This window comes from Spea bombifrons, chromosome 5 (assembly GCF_027358695.1).
Source record: "Spea bombifrons isolate aSpeBom1 chromosome 5, aSpeBom1.2.pri, whole genome shotgun sequence".
Taxonomy (NCBI): domain Eukaryota; kingdom Metazoa; phylum Chordata; class Amphibia; order Anura; family Pelobatidae; genus Spea; species Spea bombifrons.
This window is the reverse complement of record NC_071091.1, coordinates 76,870,353-76,894,273: the sequence shown is the minus strand read 5'-3', so window position 1 is coordinate 76,894,273 and position 23,921 is coordinate 76,870,353. Positions and strand designations below refer to the sequence as shown.

General features: G+C 35.7%; 2 protein-coding genes across 2 annotated transcripts in view; one reads left to right on the top strand and one right to left on the bottom strand.

Annotated features, from left to right (window-relative positions):
* Positions 1–9,617, bottom strand: part of LOC128497708 (laminin subunit alpha-1-like) — a 45,467-nt gene extending 35,850 nt beyond the window's left edge. The window contains exons 1-5 of the mRNA XM_053467869.1: positions 9,608–9,617; positions 7,655–7,825; positions 6,615–6,727; positions 1,638–1,880; positions 859–961 (exon numbers count right to left, since the gene is read on the bottom strand). Of these exons, the coding sequence (XP_053323844.1) occupies positions 859–961; positions 1,638–1,880; positions 6,615–6,727; positions 7,655–7,825; positions 9,608–9,617 (640 nt within the window). The remainder of the gene's footprint in view (positions 1–858; positions 962–1,637; positions 1,881–6,614; positions 6,728–7,654; positions 7,826–9,607) is intronic.
* Positions 3,291–22,152, top strand: LOC128496766 (rho GTPase-activating protein 28-like). Its single transcript, XM_053466555.1, has 5 exons — positions 3,291–3,360; positions 19,828–19,971; positions 20,770–20,897; positions 21,351–21,415; positions 21,937–22,152. The coding sequence occupies exons 2-5, from the start codon at positions 19,861–19,863 to the stop codon at positions 22,026–22,028; spliced, it is 396 nt and encodes a 131-aa protein (XP_053322530.1). The 5' UTR covers positions 3,291–3,360; positions 19,828–19,860; the 3' UTR covers positions 22,029–22,152.
* Positions 22,153–23,921: the final 1,769 nt, after the last annotated feature.

Genomic DNA, 23,921 nt, shown 5'->3' with positions numbered 1-23,921 from the left:
TAAATAATGGTCAACTTTTTTAAATTAGCAAATATACACATTTAAAAAAATAAATATGATACATAGTGAATAATGCATTTGTTTGCATTCAAAAGCTTAGTCTGCCAGAAAAAAAAACCAGCAGATGTTTAAGGGAAAAAAGAAGGGAAATTCCACAATAAACTAGATGCCTTCATTCAACTATCCGAAGACATAACGTGCATACAGCTATAGGGATTAATCAACGGGAAATGTTGAGGCACAACAAGAAATAAAAGGCACAAAAAAGACAATCCTAGTCAAGTAAATGCCACATTTGTGACACCAACGGAGAGTGCGCCGTTTTCTTAACTAGATCGGTGTTGGTGGGCCCACGGGAGAATACTGCCTCCTTACTACAAAGAAGGTGACTCCGTCCTGAATCACAGGGGCTCATACCCACCAACACAATATGTATAGTCAACCGCAGCGGTATTTATGTCACGCGAAATGCTGCCGTACTTAAGTTATGGCGAGTGATTAAACTTTTTTTTTTTGTCATATTAAAATCTCCTATGGGTACTTAATTTATTAGTATGATTACTTTGCATTATTATGTTTATCTTAGCTATACTTCTAAAGTATTTGCTCGGCTGCACAGTCAAGTCAAACGGGAGTTAATATATGCATGGAATCAGCCATTCACAATCGAGTGGGCGGGGTTATCTGGCTGACGCAATAACAAAGGCACCAACGATGGATTTCTTGGATGGATTTGTACCTTTGTACCTTTTTGTATGTTTTTTATTAATGGATAAATGTATGTAGTTATTTCTGCTCATAAATTGCCACTATAGTTTCCATCGTTTATTTTATGGGATTTTAGAGTAATAAACTAACATTTATCGAAAAGCCTTTGTCTGCTACCTTCTTCAAATTTTACTAAACCTCCAAACACCGCGCAAACTCTCTTCACTATCAGACAGTAGGTGATGAATGGCTGCTTTATACAGAATATGCTTAAAAGACCTTGTAACAAAATATGAAACAGCTATATGTTTCTTTAAATTCTGTCTATGGAAACACTATGACTGCTCGAGCGATATTCCAGCTGTTTTGTTTTTTTTCCTGAAAGCAACAGTTTTTATCTTGATAGAGACAAAATTCCAAAGATAATCAAAGGAATTTAACACTGCAAATCTTTTTTGGTTTTGATGTAAATCAGCCAATTATAACTAAATACATACTGATATATATTTTCCCTATGGGAGAAACTACAGACTGCAAAGATTACTGCTCCTCTTATCTTTGCTCCCTGCAGACAATGACCGCAAGGCTGAAGAGATCATCAAAGACAAGAATTTCCAACAAATTGTCCTTGCTGGTCATGTCATTGGTCTGTAGATTAGATGAGGAAACACAACAGCAATCTCATTTACTAATACAAGCAGAGGGCAAACGGTTGTACATGGTCTATCTGCGTGACAATGGAAGCACAGATTTCTGCTCCAGGATTCTGGAGAAGGCATCTAAAAAACAGGCTGTTGTTTACGTACATTGGGATGTAACCAAAAAAGCAAGGTTCCATGAATCATGGTGAAAGTGATGGGTATAAATACATACTACACCAGTCTGCAACTATTTAATCAGTGGAAAAGTAAAATTTGAAATAATTATGCCTCTCCATGTTCCAGTGGCACAAGTCTTGAATAAAATGACGTGCAAATCACTTCATCATCCCTTCTGTACGTTGGTGGCCCAAGTCTTGGTGTCACGTTGTATCGACTCAAGCACTCGTAGTCACTGATTGCATAATACTGCCAAGGCGTGAACTCAACACCATCCTGAGAACGTTCTAATATCCAGTTACCTGGCCGTGGGGAATTTGCTGCTTTAATTATTATGTATGCAACTTGGAAGATCTGCACACAAAAAGAATGTTTCATTAAATACATATTTCACACAAAAACATTTTTTTTTCATTCCTATTGCTACACAATTGCTATAAGACACTGCCCCTCAATTTGTCTTTTCTTAACTGTATTTCCAGGGTTATAAGTTACCTCCTAATTGTACCAGGCAAAACGCTTGTAAAGATATATTTTCCTAACAATTTGCACCAAAAGGATTAAAATATGCCAGTATTATTTTTTTTTCTTTCCATAATACACATACTGCACAAATATGGATATTTGCAAAAAGAGAATACATATTATAGCTCTTAACTAATTATTATTTATCCATTTCTCATATTTTGCAGAACTGTACTTCAGGTAAGCAGTACAAAATAATTTGGATTTACAAGAAGAAAAGATAAGGAGAGCCCTGCTAACTGAGCTTACAATCTAGATATGTGTGTTTCCCATTCTTAAGTGAAAACCTTAATATATATTTTTCAGGGGTTTGTAATGTGCATTACTATTTATCCATGAAACTGCGCTTATATTACCATCACAGTATTTTCTCCCCCACACTGTGTATTCTGCTAACTTGCCTCCCTGTTTGTTATATGGTTGAGTGAACGACAAATGAGCCGGTTCATATTGTACTGAGATTTTTTCTGAATGGCTCCAGAGTCATGAGTCTTAACAAAGCTACAGCTGATGTAGCTCATTGTAAGCCCACACTGGACAAGTATTTGCAACAATATATGTTTCTCCTGTAGCCTGTTTCATTCTTCAATTTAGAGAACATGCAGAAGCACCAATTTAAAGCTATACCGCTTACGAGCCAATATGAATTATACATTTTAATTTGCCATCCAAACAACATCCCACTATCGCTCTCTGTAACATATGGGCAAGAAAAGGAGTGTCCAGTGTGATTACAGGAGCCACTTAAGGCTGATGGACCGATTTCCTCCAGTTGTCCGTGGGCTAACATCCCATCTGCACTATGATGGGACCTTCGTTTTAAGCCCAGTGCTGCGTGACCAACAGTTCCCGACCTGGACAGGATTTTAGATGTTCTAGATGTGGCAACATGTTGTTTTCTAAATGGTATAATTGGTCAAACATGACCTTGGTCTGAAAGTTGTCTTTCTACACCTGAAATCCATACAATTGTGCATACCATAACAACACAATGGAACAGCAATGAATTAATTGGCAAGCTATCAAGGTAATTATATTTACGCAAGTTCTCCAACCAATCCTGGGATGCATATTAATACCCTCCGTTGCTGCTAATAACATGTACCTTATGTACTTACATGATAAGAGATATTTTAGGTGATTATTTTTAAACCTGCTTAATAACTTATAAGTTATTTAAAATATTCTGTGTACATTATTTTATCATAAAAGATTGACTTTTTGTCTTTCATAGCTTGATGTGTGCTAACTGATATTAATCTGGTGTGAACATTGCGAGATAGGGTGGGACAGTGTGCGACGGGAAGAGGTAAGCGGAGTGAAATTCAGTAAGCACAAAGATCAGATTTATATTTGTCTTCAGACTGAGGCATACATATTTTGGGTTGCAGACTTAATTATTTTCCTTAGTTTAACAGTTGGTACCCTTAGAGATGTATATAGAGGTTGCACAGATGGGACATTTCACTGGTCTGTACCTTGCAGGACACCATAGAATAAACTAGGTGGCAGAGTAAAAAGGCACATAAAATTCTTAGGCATTTAGGAGGATTAGTGTAAACTGCTAACAAGCACTGTGTTGACAAATAGCTTAACATCATAAAAAACACTTTCTGAACTTAAGAGAGAACAGCTCATTCTGCATGTATTTTAGGATCTAAATAATGACATCACCACCCACTTACTATAATCCCATTTATTGCAACAACCACTAGGAGGAAAATGGCTTCTAAAATCCAAATTCTATTAGAGTGTTTTGTTTCTTTCACAAACTTATATATTTATATTGTATGCAATGTGTCCCCAGAAAATACAGTGGAAGTGTTTAAGAGTATTTAAAGAAAAAAAAAGTTCACCCAGTGTGCTGAAAAATATATAATAAAACTGCTAAGAATATAAGGCATGAAAGTAACCCTTGACACCAAATAAATGGCTATATGACAGTGGCCTGGGAAAAAACCCATGGAAAATAATAGGCAGTCAAGCAACATGCTGTAAAACTGTCTCTTTACAACATAATGGATGAGCAACGTGACTGATGATTCTCTCAGGATAAATTTACCAGATCAGTGATGTCTCTTTTTGCTGCACAATATTTGACACAAAGAGCAAATAAGTAGATTTATGCATGAATACCTTAAAGCTTGTAGGGATAACATGCAAACACGTATGCAAATTTAGGATGCATTATTTTAAATGGGACATTGCGATGATATAAAGTATTGTTTATCTAATGAAATAATCTCCTCGAGTCAGTAGTCAGAGTGTCCACTCCATTAATTAGACTAGACATTCTGCGTTTAACAGCAAGGTAGCATGATGAGGACCTAGTTTGTCGTCTAGATGATTGGACTGAGATAACAGAGATAAAACATATATCTAATATGGATACACGCAACCGTTCAAAAGTTTGGGGTCACTTACCAACTTGCTTGTTTTCGAAAGAAAATACATTTTTGTCTATTAGAATAACATGGAATGGATGAGAAATACCGTGCAGACGTCGTTAATGTTGTTAAATGACTATTGCAGATGGAAAGAGCTGATTTTGTATGGAATATCTTCATTGGCGTACTAGGCCCTTTATCACTCCCATCACTCCTGTGTTCCAATGGCACGTTATGTTTGCTAATCCAAGTTTACATTTAAAAGGCTAATTGATCATTAGAAAACCCGTTTTGCAACTATATTAGCACAGTTACAAATTTCCATGACCCCAAACTTCTGAACTGTATTGTATCTAATGTCAAAACATTGTATTATATGAAAACCACAACTGTTTTGAAACAAATAACATGTCATTTTTTTCTGCATAAATGTAGCAAATATAGTGGCACATTAGCCTTTCTGAGTCGGGACTGAGTTCAGGGTTGGAAAGAAAAAACCCGACTTGGAAAAGGGGCAAACACATATGGGGTGGGGGATTCTACAGAACCCTAAACCCTAGCCTCATGTATTCACAAAGCAGACAACAGGAACATTTAAAGGAACCACATGAATTGAAGTGCATATGATGGCTGTCCCTTAAATAAGGAAAATGGCTATAGCCATGTTTGTTCAAGAGGTCCTACATTAAAGATGATATATTTAATTGGGCTAAAGCCGTAGAATAACATAAATCTTTGGAATCTCAGAGGTGTCAAAAACGTACATAATCTGAAAACAACAATACATTTTCATATAGCTTAATTGAATCTATTTTTTAATATAATGAGATAATGTAGAGATGTGACCCTAGCTTTCTCATTAAGGTGGTTAGGCATGGTTAATAAGCAGACAAATGGATCCCCCGGTTAAAGTAAACTGAATTAAAATGTAAACCCCTTATCATGCATTAACCAACACTGAAAATGAGAAGCACTAATACAGGGTTTAATTAATTATTCCTAGTCGCAAATGCTAAAGCTGTCCTTATGCCCTAAATAAAGTAAATTTTTTACACACAAGAGGATTTGGGGCATTTATGATACAGTGGTGGGGAAAGAATTGGCGAGAATTGATTCTAGTATTGATCCTAGTGATATCTTTGACCTGCTATGTCCATTTCATGCACGTAACAGAACAATTTAGTATTACTAATACAATAATAATAATAATACTTATTATTTTGAATGTCATTTACTTTGTTACCTTTCAAATTCTTGGATTGTGATCAACCACACTATTAAAAGGGAATTGTGACTATTTATTTTACTTAGTACCAGGTTACAAATATGGTTTCCTTATTTAATAGTTGTAGTTTTAGCAAAATATAATATTTTCAGGCAGACGTTCATATCTGTGATGTAGCTCTGTTATCTGAGCCCAACCTACTAGGCAAACACTCTTACTCCTTTCAAATAATTGAATGGCTCAGTCTTAATCACCCAGCAGGACACTCTGATTAATGAAATGCATAAATCATTATATTTAATCCTCAAAGAGAAACATATTTTTTTCCCATGAGATTTTGACTTTATCAACTAAATGTAAAGCGTTGTGTGCCGCTATTTTTTCTACACAGTATTACATGCACTATTTAGAAAGTTCACAGATAAAAGACATAAACACTACAGATAAGCAGTCCATATATTATGCAGTTTACAGGTTATTTATAGAGAAACAGAGGACCGTATAATGAGTACTTCCAAGTGGAACAAAGACTGTACATGTGAGATTTATAAGGATCCAGACGTTATTTGGTTAGCTTGTAATTTAGATTGTTCAAAGGAACTGGAAATGTGATATCTTACACATTTGGTATATGTGTGGTATTTCCAATTCAGGATGCTTGTAATTAAAGAGTAATGAAGGTCTTTCTAATACAGTAGGGGTTGTGCAGTACTTGATCCATACATTTTAAAATGTGAAGGTATAGGCAACCTGGTTCTAACTGTGCTAACTAAAAGATAAAATAACCCTGGTGTCACACCATACCCTTAGTTGACTATTCTCCCACAAATACTACATAGATGCCATAAAGAACTGCAAATGTGTAGGACTATGCAGAAAGGTGCTATTTTAAATCAGGAAAAAAAGATTTTAGCTAGAAAAAACATTAAAACAAGAAAGTGTCATAATTACTTGTCTTAAATCCAGTGTTATGGTGACCCAGTGATATATTCTGCCATTCTGAATACTGGGACTTTGCCACCAATCATTAGTGCCATCGATTGCATTGGTTATCGGGTGCCGTTCTGTAAATAAACAAATAAAAAAACATATACCAGCTTGCAAGTGAAAGAGAATAGAAAATTGAGTAAGAAAGCATTTTATTTCTATATATTTTGGTGAGAGGATTATTGGGTTCCGGTCAGTAAACAAAATACTACAGAAATAACGATGCCTGTTTGCAGTTAACCAGCAAGATGTACAACACATAATGAGGTCTTTTAACTACAATGTGAGTACATGAAAGTTGGCAAAAAAATCTTAATTTGTAGCAGCTCATTCATATATGCACTATTACTAACTCACATACTCAAACACACACAACTTATTCTGCACATTGATTGCTTGAAAAAAGCAAGCAATATGCAGAATAATTCAACCCCCAGATTGCTTGTGATTTGTAAATATAAGCTGAAGCTTGCAAATTTCTCTTTGTAGCCTCAGGGGGGTGACATGTAACCTCCCACACACACAGACACCAAAAAAAGATTAATTACAAAAATAATAATAGAAATGAAACAGGGATCCCCACATTAAGCAAGGGGGTCAACAACCCATCCACCTTTATCCCCTACCCTGTATGTGGTGGGGTAGGGGGTAATAATAGACTATATTGGGGTATAAAGCCCACCATGCTCTACATAATTTAGTGTTTACTGGGATGAAGTTTAAAATATACTGGGGGGAAAGGTTATTGAGTACAAAAAAATAAACTTTATATTAAACACCCTATTTACCCCCCTCCCCCCAAAAAATCCAAGTCGGTGAACTAGGAGTGAATGAGGTACTTCACTGTCCACCCCTTTGCACCTACAGGGTTCAGCCTTTTTAACTTTTACATTTTGTATTTGAGTGACTATATGAATTGCTTGCATGTAATGACATGTGACTAAACCATTTAACTATTTGTTGGTGAATAGACTCAACAGTATATCAGAAGATGGGTAACTTACCTTTGGGATTGGAACTGTTCTCATCACAGATGCTACATTGAGGGTTGCGTATTGGCCTCCCTGGCACATGTTCTACAAGTTTACAAAACATTTCTGGTCCCATTTCACCACATGTGGCATTAGTGGTAATAACGGCATTACTGGCAAGATTCAGTATAGCGGGAAACAAACCTAAACAGAACACAACAAGATTTACCATGTAGAATAACATTCAGAAAACAAATTCATTTATGTGTTAGGGGAATAATGTGTTTTCAGTTTTAAAGTATTCCAGTTGATGATTTAAAACACAATATGTATGTGTATTTAATCAAGCATTAACTCTTTTTCCCTGGTTACTTTGCTGTCATCACTATATATTAGCACAATGTTAGTGATTTTTGGTATCGTCCGTGAACAGTTCTTGCTTTAGAACAATATTATGAAGCAATGTATTATAGTACGTTTATTAGAGAAGAATTGTCCTAAAAACCTCCCAAGAAATGTTGTTAAAATGTCATGTTTTAAAGTTATATATATATCCAAACAAGATAAAGATAATCTGCCATGCCTGATGGACCAATCTTAAAAAGAACATGTTAATAATATAACTTAAATGTCTTGTTCTCCATACACTGCTAAATGTCACACTTTTGTAATTTAATGAAACATGGAAACATCATTTCTAGCGCTGTCAAAAGTGCAAACTCTTCTCAGAAATAATTATATATTCATGCAAGTTGCCTAATTTTCATTTTTGGGGGAAACACTTGTCAAGTGACACAAAAAAAACATGAACTGATAAGACATTCCTTTTTACGCAATTAAACCTTCAAATGAAATAATAAAATGACAGATCTGTAAAAGGTTAATTTACTTAACATGCAAGAGCTTGTAATTAACATTTTGTCTAAGTGACACAGTGCCTTTGAATACAATTATGTTTAAAATTCAATGTTGATGCTCTAGATAAAGATATAATACATTAAGGCAAACAAAGGGCTCGCTCAGGCATTCTTCCTGACCTGGGATCGCAGTGTTTTCCTGTTTACTTTCTTGCTACCCTCATGCTTGCGTCTGGTTAGTGCTCTACTTTATGAAGCAATCATGCAGTTCAATTGCCAAAAAAACTGTAGGGTTTTGTTATCTGTGTTCATGTTTCTAGAGCCATGAAACTGCAAATCTGCACATTCCTTCCATTATTTTGACTGGCTTTAGCTTATGTATGCCTCTGACCTTTTAAGTTCTGATAACTTATCTTCATAGCACATTCCTTTTATTGGGAGCTTTGCTCAGTGATCAATACATATTTTCTTTTAATATATGTCAAGTTTTAACCTTTTATCATTTGAAAGAATGATAAAAGCAAAGGATCTTTATGAACAATTACCTAAGCATTGTTCTGTATGTCCTACTTGTTATGTGTGACACTACTTGTCGCCCATTGTAAAGCTTTACAGAATATGATGATACGACATAAATCAATAAATAACAGCTACATTTTAGTTATCCATATTTTTAACAAAGTTAGGACCTATATGGAATATTCAAAGATACTTTTCAGTTTGTGTCCTTCTTCTAAGCAATTAAAACCATAGGTAGTAAGAAAAGCAAAAGAAAAATTGAAGATAACCCGCTGTGTGGATGTTACCACTTGCTTTTCCCCCACAGCCTTTTGTTCTTTGATTGTTGAGTACAATAAACATCCTTTAAAGAGAACGAAGGTGATGCGTAGTTTGAGGTGAGGTAAGCAACAGTAATATGTGGGTTCAGAACAGAAGTCACATCATATTACTCAGCAGTCCGTGTTCTTTATGGGGCTTGGCTGTATGGGCTACCCTTCCTACATTATTCTCCAGATTCTCCCTTCTTTGACTCAGCTCCTTCCACTCTCACCCCTTCGATAGTCCACTGTACGCTAGCCCAAACCCGTGTATGCAGCCAACCCTACCTACCTGACTTGACCCCACTCACATGCAGCCATTGAGCGTTGAAACCCAGCTATAATAAAAATAGAAACCCGTAGAACTTTGTAGGTCATAGAGAATCACCTCCTTCCAATACACTAAGGGCCTTGAGAAATAGTACATTTTAAACATTTAGAATGTTTGATACTTTAAGCAAGAGTTAACAACGATTATTCTCAGACATGATTTTCTTAACATGGAATGAATGGCCTCACCAGATGTTAGAAACACTGTAGTATTGTGTGTTTTATTTTTTTTTGGAGTCTTCCTCCTGTGGTTTATTATCTTGATATCGCTATGTATATATTTTAATTTATTTGAATATTTATATAGCTTTAGATGTAGAATTCCAAGCATGTCTTCAGGCGTCTGGCTTTAGTTCCTCTCCAGGGCTCTTTTCCCATTCATACCAAATTTCATTTCCTGTGTTGCTTTGTTGAACTTCTGTTTGCAAAAACCTGCTTTTCTGAGAGCAGGTATATGTGTAAAATGCCTTGGAGGTAATCTCTCATAGAGGGTCATGACAACGAGGCAAAGTTAAAAATGATATTACCTTATGAATGTTTTAATATATATATATCCTGATATATATGGGATAGATTGTTACCCCCAATACAAAGAAAATAAATAACCAGCCCATCAAATGATCAATAAGAAAATAATCTTTGAACTTTTAGGTGTTGATTATTACGCACCCTTGGTTTTTATGGTGATCTGTTTTCCCCACAATGGACCACTTACTATGATGTCCAAACGCATCACACTGCTACAACCATACTTGGTTGAATATGGGTAAATTCGCCAGTTTAAAACCATCACCCAAACATACATTAAGCTATTGAACTGGGGAATAATTAATAATTGTACGTGAAATCTTGCTTATAAGAATAAAGTATATGTGTCTTCTGATATACAAATTAGTACTAAAGATAATATTTTTCCAAGCATTAATAATTTCCTACAAGTCAAGTTCACCTTTATCTTGAATGAAACTAGCCACAAATTTAGCCCTTGAAAGGGTTGCAAAAAAATTCACATTGTAAAATACTATGGTGGCCTCCTCAACTGGAGGTTTTGCCTTCTTCCTGAAGTGTCTGAAGGCTTTTACAGTAAAAAGGAGTGCTGCATTCACAGTTATTCAGGTTTATTGTGTATATTGTTGATAATAACCCCTGGAGTTGGGTGGAATGGTTGATAAGCTATATGGCTGCTTTATACTATACAGAATTAATTATTTTGAGGTTGCTATTCCTTTTATCCGGGTTGTCTCAGATGCCTAATTTTAAGTACCGGTATTTTCACAGCTGAACTCCAACCACCAGTCTAGAAAACATCAAACAGCCTTGGTATGCATACTACCTGTGTACTTTTCCTACTTTACTACAACTGCACTGAGAAAGAACAACGGAACATATGTCATGATTGTATGTTTGCAGATCACACTACAAAGGAGCTGACGTTTAAAATGCTTTAATGACTGTGTTGACATATTGTAAAAAAAAAAGAAGTTCAATGAGATGGGGGGCAGTGTGAAAACCCTTGCCCCAGAAATGTAGCACCTGGCCTGGAACATGATGCTCCTAGCAGTGATCAGGAAATTTGGAATATTAACTTGCAGATGCAAGACAGCTGGAAGCGCCTGTGGAAGCCTGGCTTTCACGGCTAGGTTACTTAAGAAAATAGCAGAGGATGTTTACTTTCTAGCTCCTGTATTTATGTTTTGTGTCGGTGGTTTTAGTGTTCTTTACAAATCAAATCATTCTTGGTAGCACACTTTCTGAAGAATGTTTGGACTGGGGTTAATACGGACATTCAATAAACATAATTTTGTTCAGCAGATGGTTGTAGCCCTGCAGATGTAGAGCTAAACATCCTGCCAGCCTGCAAACCGTTAGGTGGTATCCCTCAGATTTATATTAGGAGTGTTACAGAATAACACAATTTCTATTTATCTTCACCATTGCCCTGGTTACTGTGGTGACTGCACCATTATAACGCAATGCACAAATATACTTAAAACAACTGGGTCTAGAATGCCACATTTATATTGCCTTCCGTGTTATCTCTTGTTGGTTGAGCTAACAGGCCACAAAATATCAGCCCCTGGCTAGAAGTGTTCAGTCTTAATTACAGGGTAATTGACTAGACCTGCATGACTAACTCCCAAACAAAAAGAAATAAAGAATTCTAGTGTCTGTGCTGAATCTTAAATAATTCCCTCTGGCCAAGAGAAAATGGTTAATTACTATGAGTGTAAGGAGGTATACTTTTTTTTTTAATCAGAAAATTATCTTTTCTTTTTTTCAATGGTCCGGTCAGGACTGGAAGGATTCCAGGAGCCAAGATTCTATGGCTTCCAAAATCCTACTAGCTTTTATCTATGGAAGCATCAATCCTTGGCTTCAAAATCATTTCCAAGCTGGCGCCATAAATATTCTGTCTGGTTCCCAAAGCTGAGTTTTAGCAGGGTTATGTCAGGTTGACTACCCAGTTCCTTTAAGGACCATCCTAGCAAAGTTTGCATTTGAGTGATAACAGTTTATAGCATGAGAACCCGACAAGCAAGTGGGACCTGGGCCTACAGAAGGACCCAAAATCTTATGCCCTGTTAACTTTTATTTTAGGAAATCAGCCCTGCTGACCTGTGGTTTTTCAATGCCAGCTATAACTTTTGGGTGTTTCCAGTACTGTGCAGAACACAATAATGATGTCATAAAGTCGGCAGACAAGTCATCTGCTATGGACACCGTCATTCCATGCATAAACATAAATACAAGTTCTTGCTTTGCACCAAGCAGCTTCCTATTCACATCAGTGACCCAGAAGCATGTATGAAATTTGGGTGCCAATGTCAGAAAATGGTACAACTTGGTACCTCAATTGATCAATCAAAGCTTCAGCCTCCATGACATAAGCTTGCTGACGTCTATGTGGCGGTAGCGTAATTGACTTTAATTTGGTGAATTAGGTGTAGTGGGTTATACTTATTTTAAGGGCTGATATTGTTGTGGCGGTGTGTGTAAGACATACGGGGTTACTGCCACATGTTTGGGCCTTTACAAATGTAAGGCTTAGAACTATAAACACAAAATGTTATAATGTGCAAAAAGCTATGGATACTACGGAATCCTTTTTTTCATTAATCTAAATGATATATTTTTCAAAGCACTTATACAATTAGACCCTGTAATGTCAAACAGACTTATTTAGATAAATCAAGGATATAATATAACAAACTAAACTGAATGTGACTATGTGAGTGGAATGATCAATTGAGGCTACGTTACTGAATACTTCCTACGCTCTAACTCCTTGTTTTTAGAGCTAATTTTCCCCATCTGTCTGCAGACCAGTTCAAAGCACCTCAACTTGTTTGGGAAAATACTTGAAACCCGAGGACCTTTCAAAGGACATAATTATTTTGGTGAAAGAATAGTTTGCAGTGTTAAGGTCTCTGATACGATCTAAACCTTCATCAGGACAAGGCATTGTCCATGCCAAAACATTACAAAGAGTTAAAATACAGACTAAGCATTCTAGGCTGATTAGATAAGTGATGTACCATAAATAAAGGAAATGTAAAGCAACGTTTAGCCTATCAGACATCACCACAGCTTAAAAGCCCTTGTGCTGCATTTTTTCCTCTTGGCTAACATCACAAGTTGCAGGAACTTACTCTTCCCACAGTCGTTCAGGCAGTTACTGACTAATGAACCATAGAACAGCTAAATCTGTTTGTGACAAAGATTGAGATTCATAATCAATGTATGTCATTTTAAGTTACAAAGTTACAGTGGTATCATATATATAACGCAAGTCAGGGGGGGTTATATGCTCACAAAGCCAGACGTGTGTGAAGGTTTATTTACTAACGCAAAAGTAAATCATTCTGAAGAGGAAATAGTGTAAGGAGTACATTTGAGACTCAGAAGAAAAACAGTGCAAAGTATATTAACCTTATGCATTAGAAGTTAATGGACAATCGACAATAAAACGTTGGTCTTCACTAGAATGTACAGAATGCCATAGAGATTAACCGTTTGTATGTCAGATAATTTACTATGAATGCAGACCCAATGTGGTAGACTTATTTGGGATTCCAGGGGTTAATCATTAGTATGCAGTAGGCAAGACTCTAATAGTCCATGTGGGTTCCTCCAGCAATCTTGCTTGTAATACAATGAGCAACAGAGAAACTAAGATCTAAGGTTATGTAAGTGCAAGTTATTCAGAAACAAAACATCTATTATGGGCAGAATAAGACGCCAAGATATCTCAGATACGTACTGCAGTTGTCCATATAGAATTGCATATGCTAATTTGGTTGTTCATACACTTTTATTATGTTTAGCTCTTTGTGACTCCTTGAATATTAACGGCCATTTGACATTTTAAGATGAATAGACAATCATGCTTCAGATTAAGTTTACATTGAGTGAGAAGTATTTAAGCATAAAGAAAACCAATTGGATGGCATAAAAGCGTATTTATATAAAAAGTGATTCTGGTGTAAAGTTCAAAAAGTGGTCTTATCAATGATCATGACCATTCCATTACTTGTTTAGGTGACAAGGCCATATTTCAACAGCAATTATTATTTTAACACATAACCCAAGGTATAACCCAGCATGTTGGTTTTATGGCTGGGAGTGATCCCCTTATTTTTGGTCTATGAGTAGAGTGTTCCTCCTTCAAAGTGCAATAGTGAGTTAGCATTGTACTAAAAGGCCTTTGTCACTTCTGTAGGTTAAATGTTTCTAATTCCTTACATTAATTATGGGAATATGGCCTATTACCACAAGGAAAGGCTTTTTTGAGGTTTTGCTCAATACGGTTTAATGGGTTTCATGTAGAGGATTATTTGGGAGGCATTCTAATATCCAGCGCTTAAAAAGACCCAAAAACTGTGCTGTTGGGAAGGATCACCTCTGTGTCATTTAGTAAATAGCTTGTCCTCATCTAACAATTAAGAACTAATTACAAGTTAGTCCTAAAACAAGCTTCCACATCTCCTTATCTTAATCCAACTTGCGCTTGGCACCTTTATGTCTGGGGTCCTTCACAGACTGACTCCTGCTTGAAATGAGTTTGGAAACCAAGTTTCTGTCCCAATCTTAAAATTGTAAGAAAAATGCTTATCTAAATCTAGTAAATCTTTATTTTAATCTTAAATCTCACTTTAACATTAACTAATTTAATTTTATGACGATTCATTAACCCTTTCAGTTCCATTTCTGTAAAACATCTTTTTGGACTACTTCTTATAAAATGCAACTATGGTGTAAATGTTGTGTGCACTACTGATTAAACAAAATGTATCCAAATGTACAAATAAAGACTTTAACATAAGTGATACACGACAAGGGTGGCCAAGCAGTTTTTGTAATGTAATTGTGGATGACCTCAAATTCCAAGATTTATTTTTTTACTCAGAGGACCTTTATCATACAGCAGTATGATCCTTCTGTACACGAAATGTAATTGCAAAAAGGGAAATTAACCTTTTGTGAATATATAAAATCGTGACAATGATATATAATTACTTTATATTCTTAATTGAAATACATTTCCTATTTAAAGAAGTCACTAATTACCTGAAACTCTCTGTATCTTTGCTGTAATTGTTTTTTGGAGATATTCTTTTTAAAAAATGCAACACATTAAAGCTGAGATTTGTGTCTCAAAAGTGGCAAAGCCAACATTATCTTATCAAATTCCTGCCCTGAAATATTCTCCTTCTGACTCACCAACCCTTATAAAGACTGCTTGAACCAATCAACACCATAAACCAGAGATTACAGGAAGAATAACCATATAGAACGTGGGAAAAAGAAAGATACCTTTATACATAAAGTGTTTTCTACATATACTTTGCTTATTTTAATCTGTAAAATCACTAAAATTACAAAATGTAGGATTTGGGAAAAGTGGCAAATCTACGTTGAGCAACATATTAATAGGGATAATCATTTCTGTAGATTATAAAAACATGAGGTTAAGGAGTTTTATTACAAAGTTTGCTTAATCTGTAAACACTATGACATGAGTTTACTTGAGGAATTTAAGATGTTTTTTTGGTAATATCCAAGAATCAGCACATTTCTACTGGAACCCATATTTTAAGCGCAGGGAGAAAAACTAAAGTTTCAAGATGTTCCGAATGGGTCATTGTGACCATAAGGTCTAATTTTGCCCCTACCTAATATATGATATGATTTGCACACAAGGTCAGTGAAATATACAATAAACGGGGTGTAAATCTATATACAAAAACTCTTGATATGAACCACGAAGGTCTGATCAGTATATCAGTATGACGCTGTCCAGAGAGGTCCCCGGAGCCACTTTGGCGCTAAGGATAAGTGGTTGTAATTGTATATCACATGAGAAAATCCCCTTTAATCCAGTGTTGGTTTATATTTCTGAATTATACAACTGAGCCTTACTTTTAAACACTTTGATAGACCTGAACAATGGCACGACGCGGGATTAAGTGGGATTTACAAAAACGAAGTAAAGTACACAGTTTCATAAATGGTCTGATTCACACAATTCTATTTGTGCAACTTTCACTCAAAATTCTTTATCTAAAGTTACAACGTATTTTATAATGTTTTCGCCAAATATGGTATTCAATTAAATAATGTTAATAATGAATGTAAAATGATTACATCATATACAATGTTAAAGGTCATTTTACAGTGGATGATTTGCCATTGAAATGTAACTCTTTTGCGGCTCCCTAAGTGTCTTCTTCACCAACTGTAGTTTAACATCTTGCTTTGAAGGAACTTTAAGGAAAAAGGTAATTGAGGAGTCCAAAGTCATATCCATTAATTATTATTTGGGTTGGCTTGGCTGAGCAATCCAGAAGAAGCGAGGAAGCCACGTGGGAGCTCAACAGTATGCTCAACAGAGGATCTCCCCAACTAGTCCATGATCATCACTGTAAAAGCGTGACATTGGGACAGTGCCCCAAAATCTGGTCTGTCCTATGAAAAAAAAAAAATCTGTCCTATGAAAACCAAGACTGTTGGGATGTATGTTTTCATTTAGTAAAACAGTAACAAGCTTCCAAGAGCATAAACATTTGAAGTTCATGGTTATATTTGTTTAGCTTTATAATATCACATTTTTAAGGGTCTGTATCAAATGACAGAAACATAACTCTGAGTATAACATGAATCGTGTCTTGTATGTCATACTGTTTTAGTGCGCTATATCATTTACTAAAACTGGTTAAGTGTTGTTTGATGCACTTTGGTCGCTCACATAACCTTCCCCCTTTTATCTCCTGTTTGAAGACACTAGCAATAAAACCATAAGAAACATTGAATTTGACACAGATAAGAACCATTTGGCCCATCCAGTCTGCCCATATTTCCCTGCTGTTCTGTCCCATGCATATAAATTCTGTTACTGTATTAACCTCTACCCCTTCTGCTTGGAGACCGTTCCACTTACCTACGCCCCTTCTCAGTAAAGTGAAATTGAATTGCATTACATCTAAGAATCTCTCTAGTTTTAGAATATAACCTCTTATTTATGATGATCATGTCATCTTCTTAGGACAACTGATCAGTGTCCTCACTAATTTCAGTAGGTACGCAACTTGTATCTACACATTTTCTTGGGGTAAGCATATATCTAAAACACCTTGATGACATATATATATATATATATCATTACATAAGTTATGGTGGGTAAAAGGTGATGGAAACCCTTCCACTTAAATTTAAGGGGTAGTAGAAGTATTATTAAACACTCATCTACACACACCAGACAAGCCAGGAGGCTTGCTTTTCCCTCAGAAATCTCATGGTGCTTTCACAACCACAAGGGATTCTGGGTAGGCGCATGCAAACAAGGTTAACAATTATCACCTTTGCCTCTATATCCACTTTATACATGGATTCCTTGAAAGTAATTGCCCGCTGTACAAGACAGCCTATAGACAAAACTCAGGAAGAGGTACAATAGCCAGATCACCACTCATGGACAGCTGTTTCGTCCTTCATGGGACTCGTCAGCATGAGGTTGGGATACTGGCTTAATAGTATGAGGCTTGGGGTAACTAAGAAATATCATTACATAAGTTATGGTGGGTAAAAGGTGATGGAAACCCTTCCACTTAAATTTAAGGGGTAGTAGAAGTATTGTTAAACACTCATCTACACACACCAGACAAGCCAGAAGGCTTGTTTTTCCCTCAGAAATATCATGGTGCTGCCACAACCACAAGGGATTCTCTTGTGGTTGTGAAAGCACCATGAGATTTCTGAGGGAAAAGCAAGCCTTCTGGCTTGTCTGGTGTGTGTAGATGAGAGTTTAACAATACTTCTACTACCCCTTATATATATATATATATATATATATATATATATATATATATATATATATATATATATATATATATATATATACATATATTAGCATGTACAGTTTAAGTGCATTCTGTGCATTGGACTATCCCTTTAAGGCAATTTACCTTGAATTCTACATAGGGTTGTGGTAAAACTTTGAGCAATTTTTTTTTTTCAGAAACCTGTAAATCCCCTAAATATTAATATAATTAAATATTGACTCAGACCAGCTGAACTGAATGCCAAAGGCAGCGTTGGCTTTATGGGTCTTTTTATTTTTACGTTATGGATAACAGTAGTATTATTCATGTATTGTCTAGACAACTTCAAAGAAAAAGGCATTTCTAGAGGCAAACAGCTGCAAATCCTTGACAGTGCTTTGTGGCTTTGTCTGTTTTATGTTGATGCGCTGTGCTACTCACTGCATGAACACATACTAACAGTCATGTAAACTCTTCGGATGGAGTCTTTCATCAAAGGTAATACCTTTTATTGGGCCAACCCAGAAAATGCTGTAAAGTAACATAGGCTTTTGAGACCTCACAAGCAGGGCCGGACTGGGACTGAAAAGCAGCCCTGGAAAAATTTGGAGACCAGCCCCATATAGTTTATCTCACGGTGAAGCTCTTATACCCACACGCACCCCTTATACATACCTATATATATGTGCCATTCTTTTTATCTCATTATTTGTATTAAAATGCCAGAAAGCAAAAGTGTTAAAAGGCCCTAATAAATGAAATACATTACACATAATGGGATCAAAACATTTACTACTGCGAACATTTTTAGATGAAAAAGTTCCATTTTATTCAGTGGAACAAAACACTGATCACATTATTCTTCACGATATTCTGGTAAGAAACTTTTATTTCTTTATTAATTCATGTAGACTATTTTTTTCCATATTTAATAAAAGCTATGATTGAGACATGTTTGGTTTTTATTTCCTTTCATTTGACAACCTACTCCCGAGTTATGCACCTCTGCCCCCAGGCTTGCCACTCTGCCCCCCTGATATGCCTTCAAACCCCCTATATGCCACTCTGCCTCCAGAAATGTCTTATGGCCCCTATATGCCAGTCTGCCCCATGATATGCCTTCTAACCCCAAATATGCCACTCTGCCATATAGGGGGTTAAAAGGCATATCATGGGACAGAGTGGCATATAGTGGGTATAAGGCATTCCTGGAGGCAGAGTGGCATAAAGGGGGTTAAAAGGCATATCATGCCCACTCTGCCTCCAGAAATGCCTTATACCCCTATATGCCACACATGCATTCCATCAGAAGAAGAGACATCTGAGGTCTTAAAAGCTTATGTAGCTGTACATATTTGTCTATGGTTATCCAGTTGTACCGCTCCATATCCACATATTTTTTTCATATTAAAGCCTACAGGATATGTATGTGGGATAACCCTAAAGGAAACTGTACTAAATACTGTAAATAGTCCATTGAGTGGAATCTCTTAATTCCTGTTGGTACATCAAACTTAAGCTTTTCATAATAATATTTACTTTTAAACATAGCCAGATGTAAAATAATAGAGCCTTTTGCTTTAAAAAGCTGCCAATTCGTACAAACGAACAGCTCCCAACTGTTGTCCCCTTACAATAAAGTAATCCATGTGTCTGGGTTTTGGCTGCTTATCTCTGCATACATCCGCTATACGTCTTTATCTATAATCACTTGGCTGATTATTTTGTTAATAAGTTACTTTTAGCATCCCATGTAGTAACCAACTGAAAATGTATGTTATGCTAAAATTGCTGGGTGGCAAATATACAGAAGAAGACAGACACGTTGTAGAAGGACCTCCACTAATGTGTTTTATTTGTTTTTTTTCCCTGTGTTGACCTAGGTTCCATCCTTTTTAATTTCTCAAGTTCGTAAAATGAATGACGCAGCTTTGAGTAATAACAAAAAGCAGCTAATTTTCGATAAAAGTGTAAGGAAGCTGTTACGGAGGAAGACAATGGAAAGAGAAAGACCTGAAAGACGTGAGGTACTGTTGGCTGATATTCAGAAAAGGCCATGTTACTTCAATGAACTTTTTTTTATTATTGTTCTCTTAGCACCGATAGACAGACTTTTTACAAAGTAGAACGATGGCAGCCTCATTTAACCTACAACCTGATAATCTCCCCTTTCATTCATAGGTACTTTACACAATACATTTAAACCTACTTTGATCTCATTTATAATGTAGCTATTCCCTGCTGCGGATAACTTAATTAATGAGATTATTTCATTGACCAACAAAAGGACAAGAAAGAATAATCAAATGTGAAAAGTAATTTAAAGGCATAGTAAAAAAAAAAAAAATACTTTTTCTAAAAAATAGTTTTTCTAGTACTTTTCCAAAGCTGGCTTAAATAAATTCCAAAGAATATTTGAGTAACTAATATAAACAGGATTTTGCACGTCAGTTGTATATGTAACCTGAACAAATAGGAGGAAATGAAATACTATGAGTTTAAGTATACAATGTAAGTACTTATGCCCAGATGTAGATTGTTGACCAGCATCACATGCATACATGTCAAGTTCTCGCTAAACATATGAGAAGCTGCTTTATAGTGGGCTAGGCATCTAACATATCCAACAAAAAAATAACAAAATGGATCATAAAAGCTACTCATTTTTTTTCCAAATGTAAATAAGATTATTGTTCTTCTGGCGTTCTGTAAATAAAATGTAAAGTGATGTAATACATGGCATCCGCGATGATTGAGAAGACCTGATTAAGTTATACCAGTCCCCGTGCTAGTTATCACAGTTGTGCTTTGCTATTGTATTACAGCACTGTGATGTACCTGAAGGAGTGATAAGAGTTTACGCTCCATTGCACTCAAAGGTTTCCATGGCGATCCAGCTGAACAGTCGGACGAAAGCCAAAGACATCTTGGCAAGGTTTCAGTGCGAAAACAGGTGTGAAGAGGACCACATTTTTACATTTCCTTCAAAATGACAGGTTTAATAACAGTAGTCATTTCAATTATTTTGGATAACCTACAGAGTGACCTTTATTATGTGTAATATAAATCTGGTATCACAGTGTTCGGTGTATGTCTTTTTCAATTTCGATTTAAAAAAAAAGATAAGTTCTACTAGATATGTTACTTTGATACGCTCTGTGTTAATTTAGCATCATTTCGCCAGAGTGTGTTTCTTCCGTGTGCCTAGAAACTATTTGTGCGAGTTTCCTTCTTGTCCTGTAACTTGAGAAATAATTATGTTAAATTTGTTTTATATTAGATTAACATACAATTTGATGGCAGATGAGAGAGGTATTCCAGCAGCTTGATAAAAAAAGGTGTTAATCATCTGCCCATTTTTGTCCACATTATTATAACGTTTTATAATTTGTCTTCTTCTTTGTAGTAACGGAACACCAGACAGTGACAGAATAAACAACCAAAGTTTATATGAAATAGGAGGAAATATAGGTAAGCATGGTATACCAAATGGTTCCATAGAACTTACATCATGTGTACTGGCATGGGATAAATATGAGAGAATATCAGCAAATTAGATTTTATAAAGTCAACTGACTGATTGCTAGTACTCTACTGGTCGATAGTTCATATTGGACCAGCACTAGTGTCAGCACTATTTAGGTACTGAATTATTTTATTGATTTTTCTTGGCAATTGCTTATAAAACTTAAACAATGAGGTCCTTTTTTGGAAGTTTTAAGAAAATATTATTTATCTCCCTTTATACAGGTTCATTAAAAACTAGTAAATGCCTAATAGCTCAACTATCATTGTTTTTCTATTTAGATTCCATAAATAGTATAAAAGACCTCATACTAGAATTACTTAGTGACTAATATACCGGTATGTATATATATATATATATATATATATATATATTATATATGTATTTTTTGGGTGGAGATGGTTCACCAGTGTCTTATAGCAATGGTTTATGTTTCACTAATGACCTTTGACTATGTTTATTTTAGGAGAGCATTGCCTGGATCCAGATACCTATATGTTGGATGTGTACAATGTGAACCCTCGCGCAGAATGGATTTTAAAGCCAAAAAACAGCTGAAAATGTGAAGGTGATTTGAAGGACATGCTTTACAAATGCAGTAGACTGCGCCAATGGAATGCAGAAGACTCTGAGCAATAGGAACAATAATGATGGAGACTCGGCTCAAGACTTTGAAAAGAAATAGAGGTACTAAACCACAAGGAGAATGAAACCGTAACCCTTTCAGGAAAAGAGCAGACCATGGAAAAATGTTTCTAGGGAATATATACTAAAAATATATAGTGAAATGACACATCAACAAAAACCTACCTGCATAAGGGACAGACGGTCAAGATATCCATGAGGTCATCAGTCTGATCACATAAAAGTATTATTTTTGACGTACAGATTTGGCTTGTGTATCTGTTAAAATGCACTCCCGGACAAACTAGGACCCCATAATCCTTTGATAGTAACAATATTTCTTTTCTAGTAACATTTTTATTATTAACGTTAAATGTTTTATGTGATATAAGTGCCTCACTTATGTATTTCACAGCCTGATGGTATCTCAATTTTGTACATTCTTATGTATAAACCACTATGTACAGTTATGTTTATATCATTTTGTACAGGCACCGATGTTTCAATTTGTATTGTAATGTATCATAATATTGTGCATGTATGTGTGTATGTGTAACCAGTCTTACATTATTTCAGTATTGTAGCGAGAGGTTAACCCGTATCACTAGTTCTTACGGCAGAATGTTCTAAGCATCTCAAATAATTTATTGAAAAAACAACCTTAACTTAAAAAAAGGACATTTCTGGTATATTGCTAGTTATATACTACATTAGATGCATATAGATGCAAACCTATTATACCAAACTAAAGCAATCCAAGTTAACATTCCACCAGCCCATCTGGCTTTTTACAGATGAACCTAATGGCTTCTCCAGGTTACTAAAGAAAAGCAAATATTTGTGTCTATGTTTGCGACAAAAGATTCATATTATCAAAATATATTGTCCGATCACACATTTTTAGCTCAACCACGACCCTGGCCACGTATCAGTGTTTGCTATGCTTCTCCTTGTTAAAAGCTGCGTCAGTGTTAGTAGCCATGATTAAAACCCACCAAAACATGAAATAGAATAAAGTCAACATACTTGGCATAAAAGAACAATCCGTGAATAAATTACTCTTTTGTTTCTGTCGATTTGTGTTGCAATTTGTACATTTTATACGGTGTGGTGGTCCTGTTTTTTTTATAATGATATTCTGGCTATTCAGCGTGGTTATCATCTATAAATGTGTTATCTGGGGGTGTTTGAAAGAAAACTGTTACGTCCCAGAAACTGCCACGCAAACTATATATTTAGATCTTCTATAACATAAGCTGGTTGGGACCTAATGAGTATCCGTATATCTATGATGATGGTATATTTTCTCTTTCGGTGAAATAGAATTTGAGCCCCTATTTAAAAAAATGTGTTAGACCATATATACAGCCTATACTATCCCTTTAAAACATTGGATATCATGCACATTTCACTACGATAGAAGGAATTCACTTTATGAAAGAAGAGTATATGTCGCTGTCCTTGAATGACATGAAGCAGGAAAAATGACCTGGGTATCTTCCTAAAATAAGTGTCTCTGTTTATTTCTATTTTGGGATGTAGACATTCTTAAAGGTTCCAACAACTTAGCTCAAAACAGCTGATGTTCCATTTGTTAAAGGATTATGTTCCTTTAGAGATGAGACCGAGGCAACGATTCTTAAAGAACTTTCCAACGATGTCTGGAATGCGACATCATTTTTATGGCTTTCTATGAAAGTAACACCCCTGAGGTCTGGAATATTTTTATATGTTCAGGTGATTGAACATAAAATAAATGCCATAAGGTTTGTCAATACACAAGTTATTACTTCTTTCTTACCATTCACCATTTTTTTCTCCCCGCTT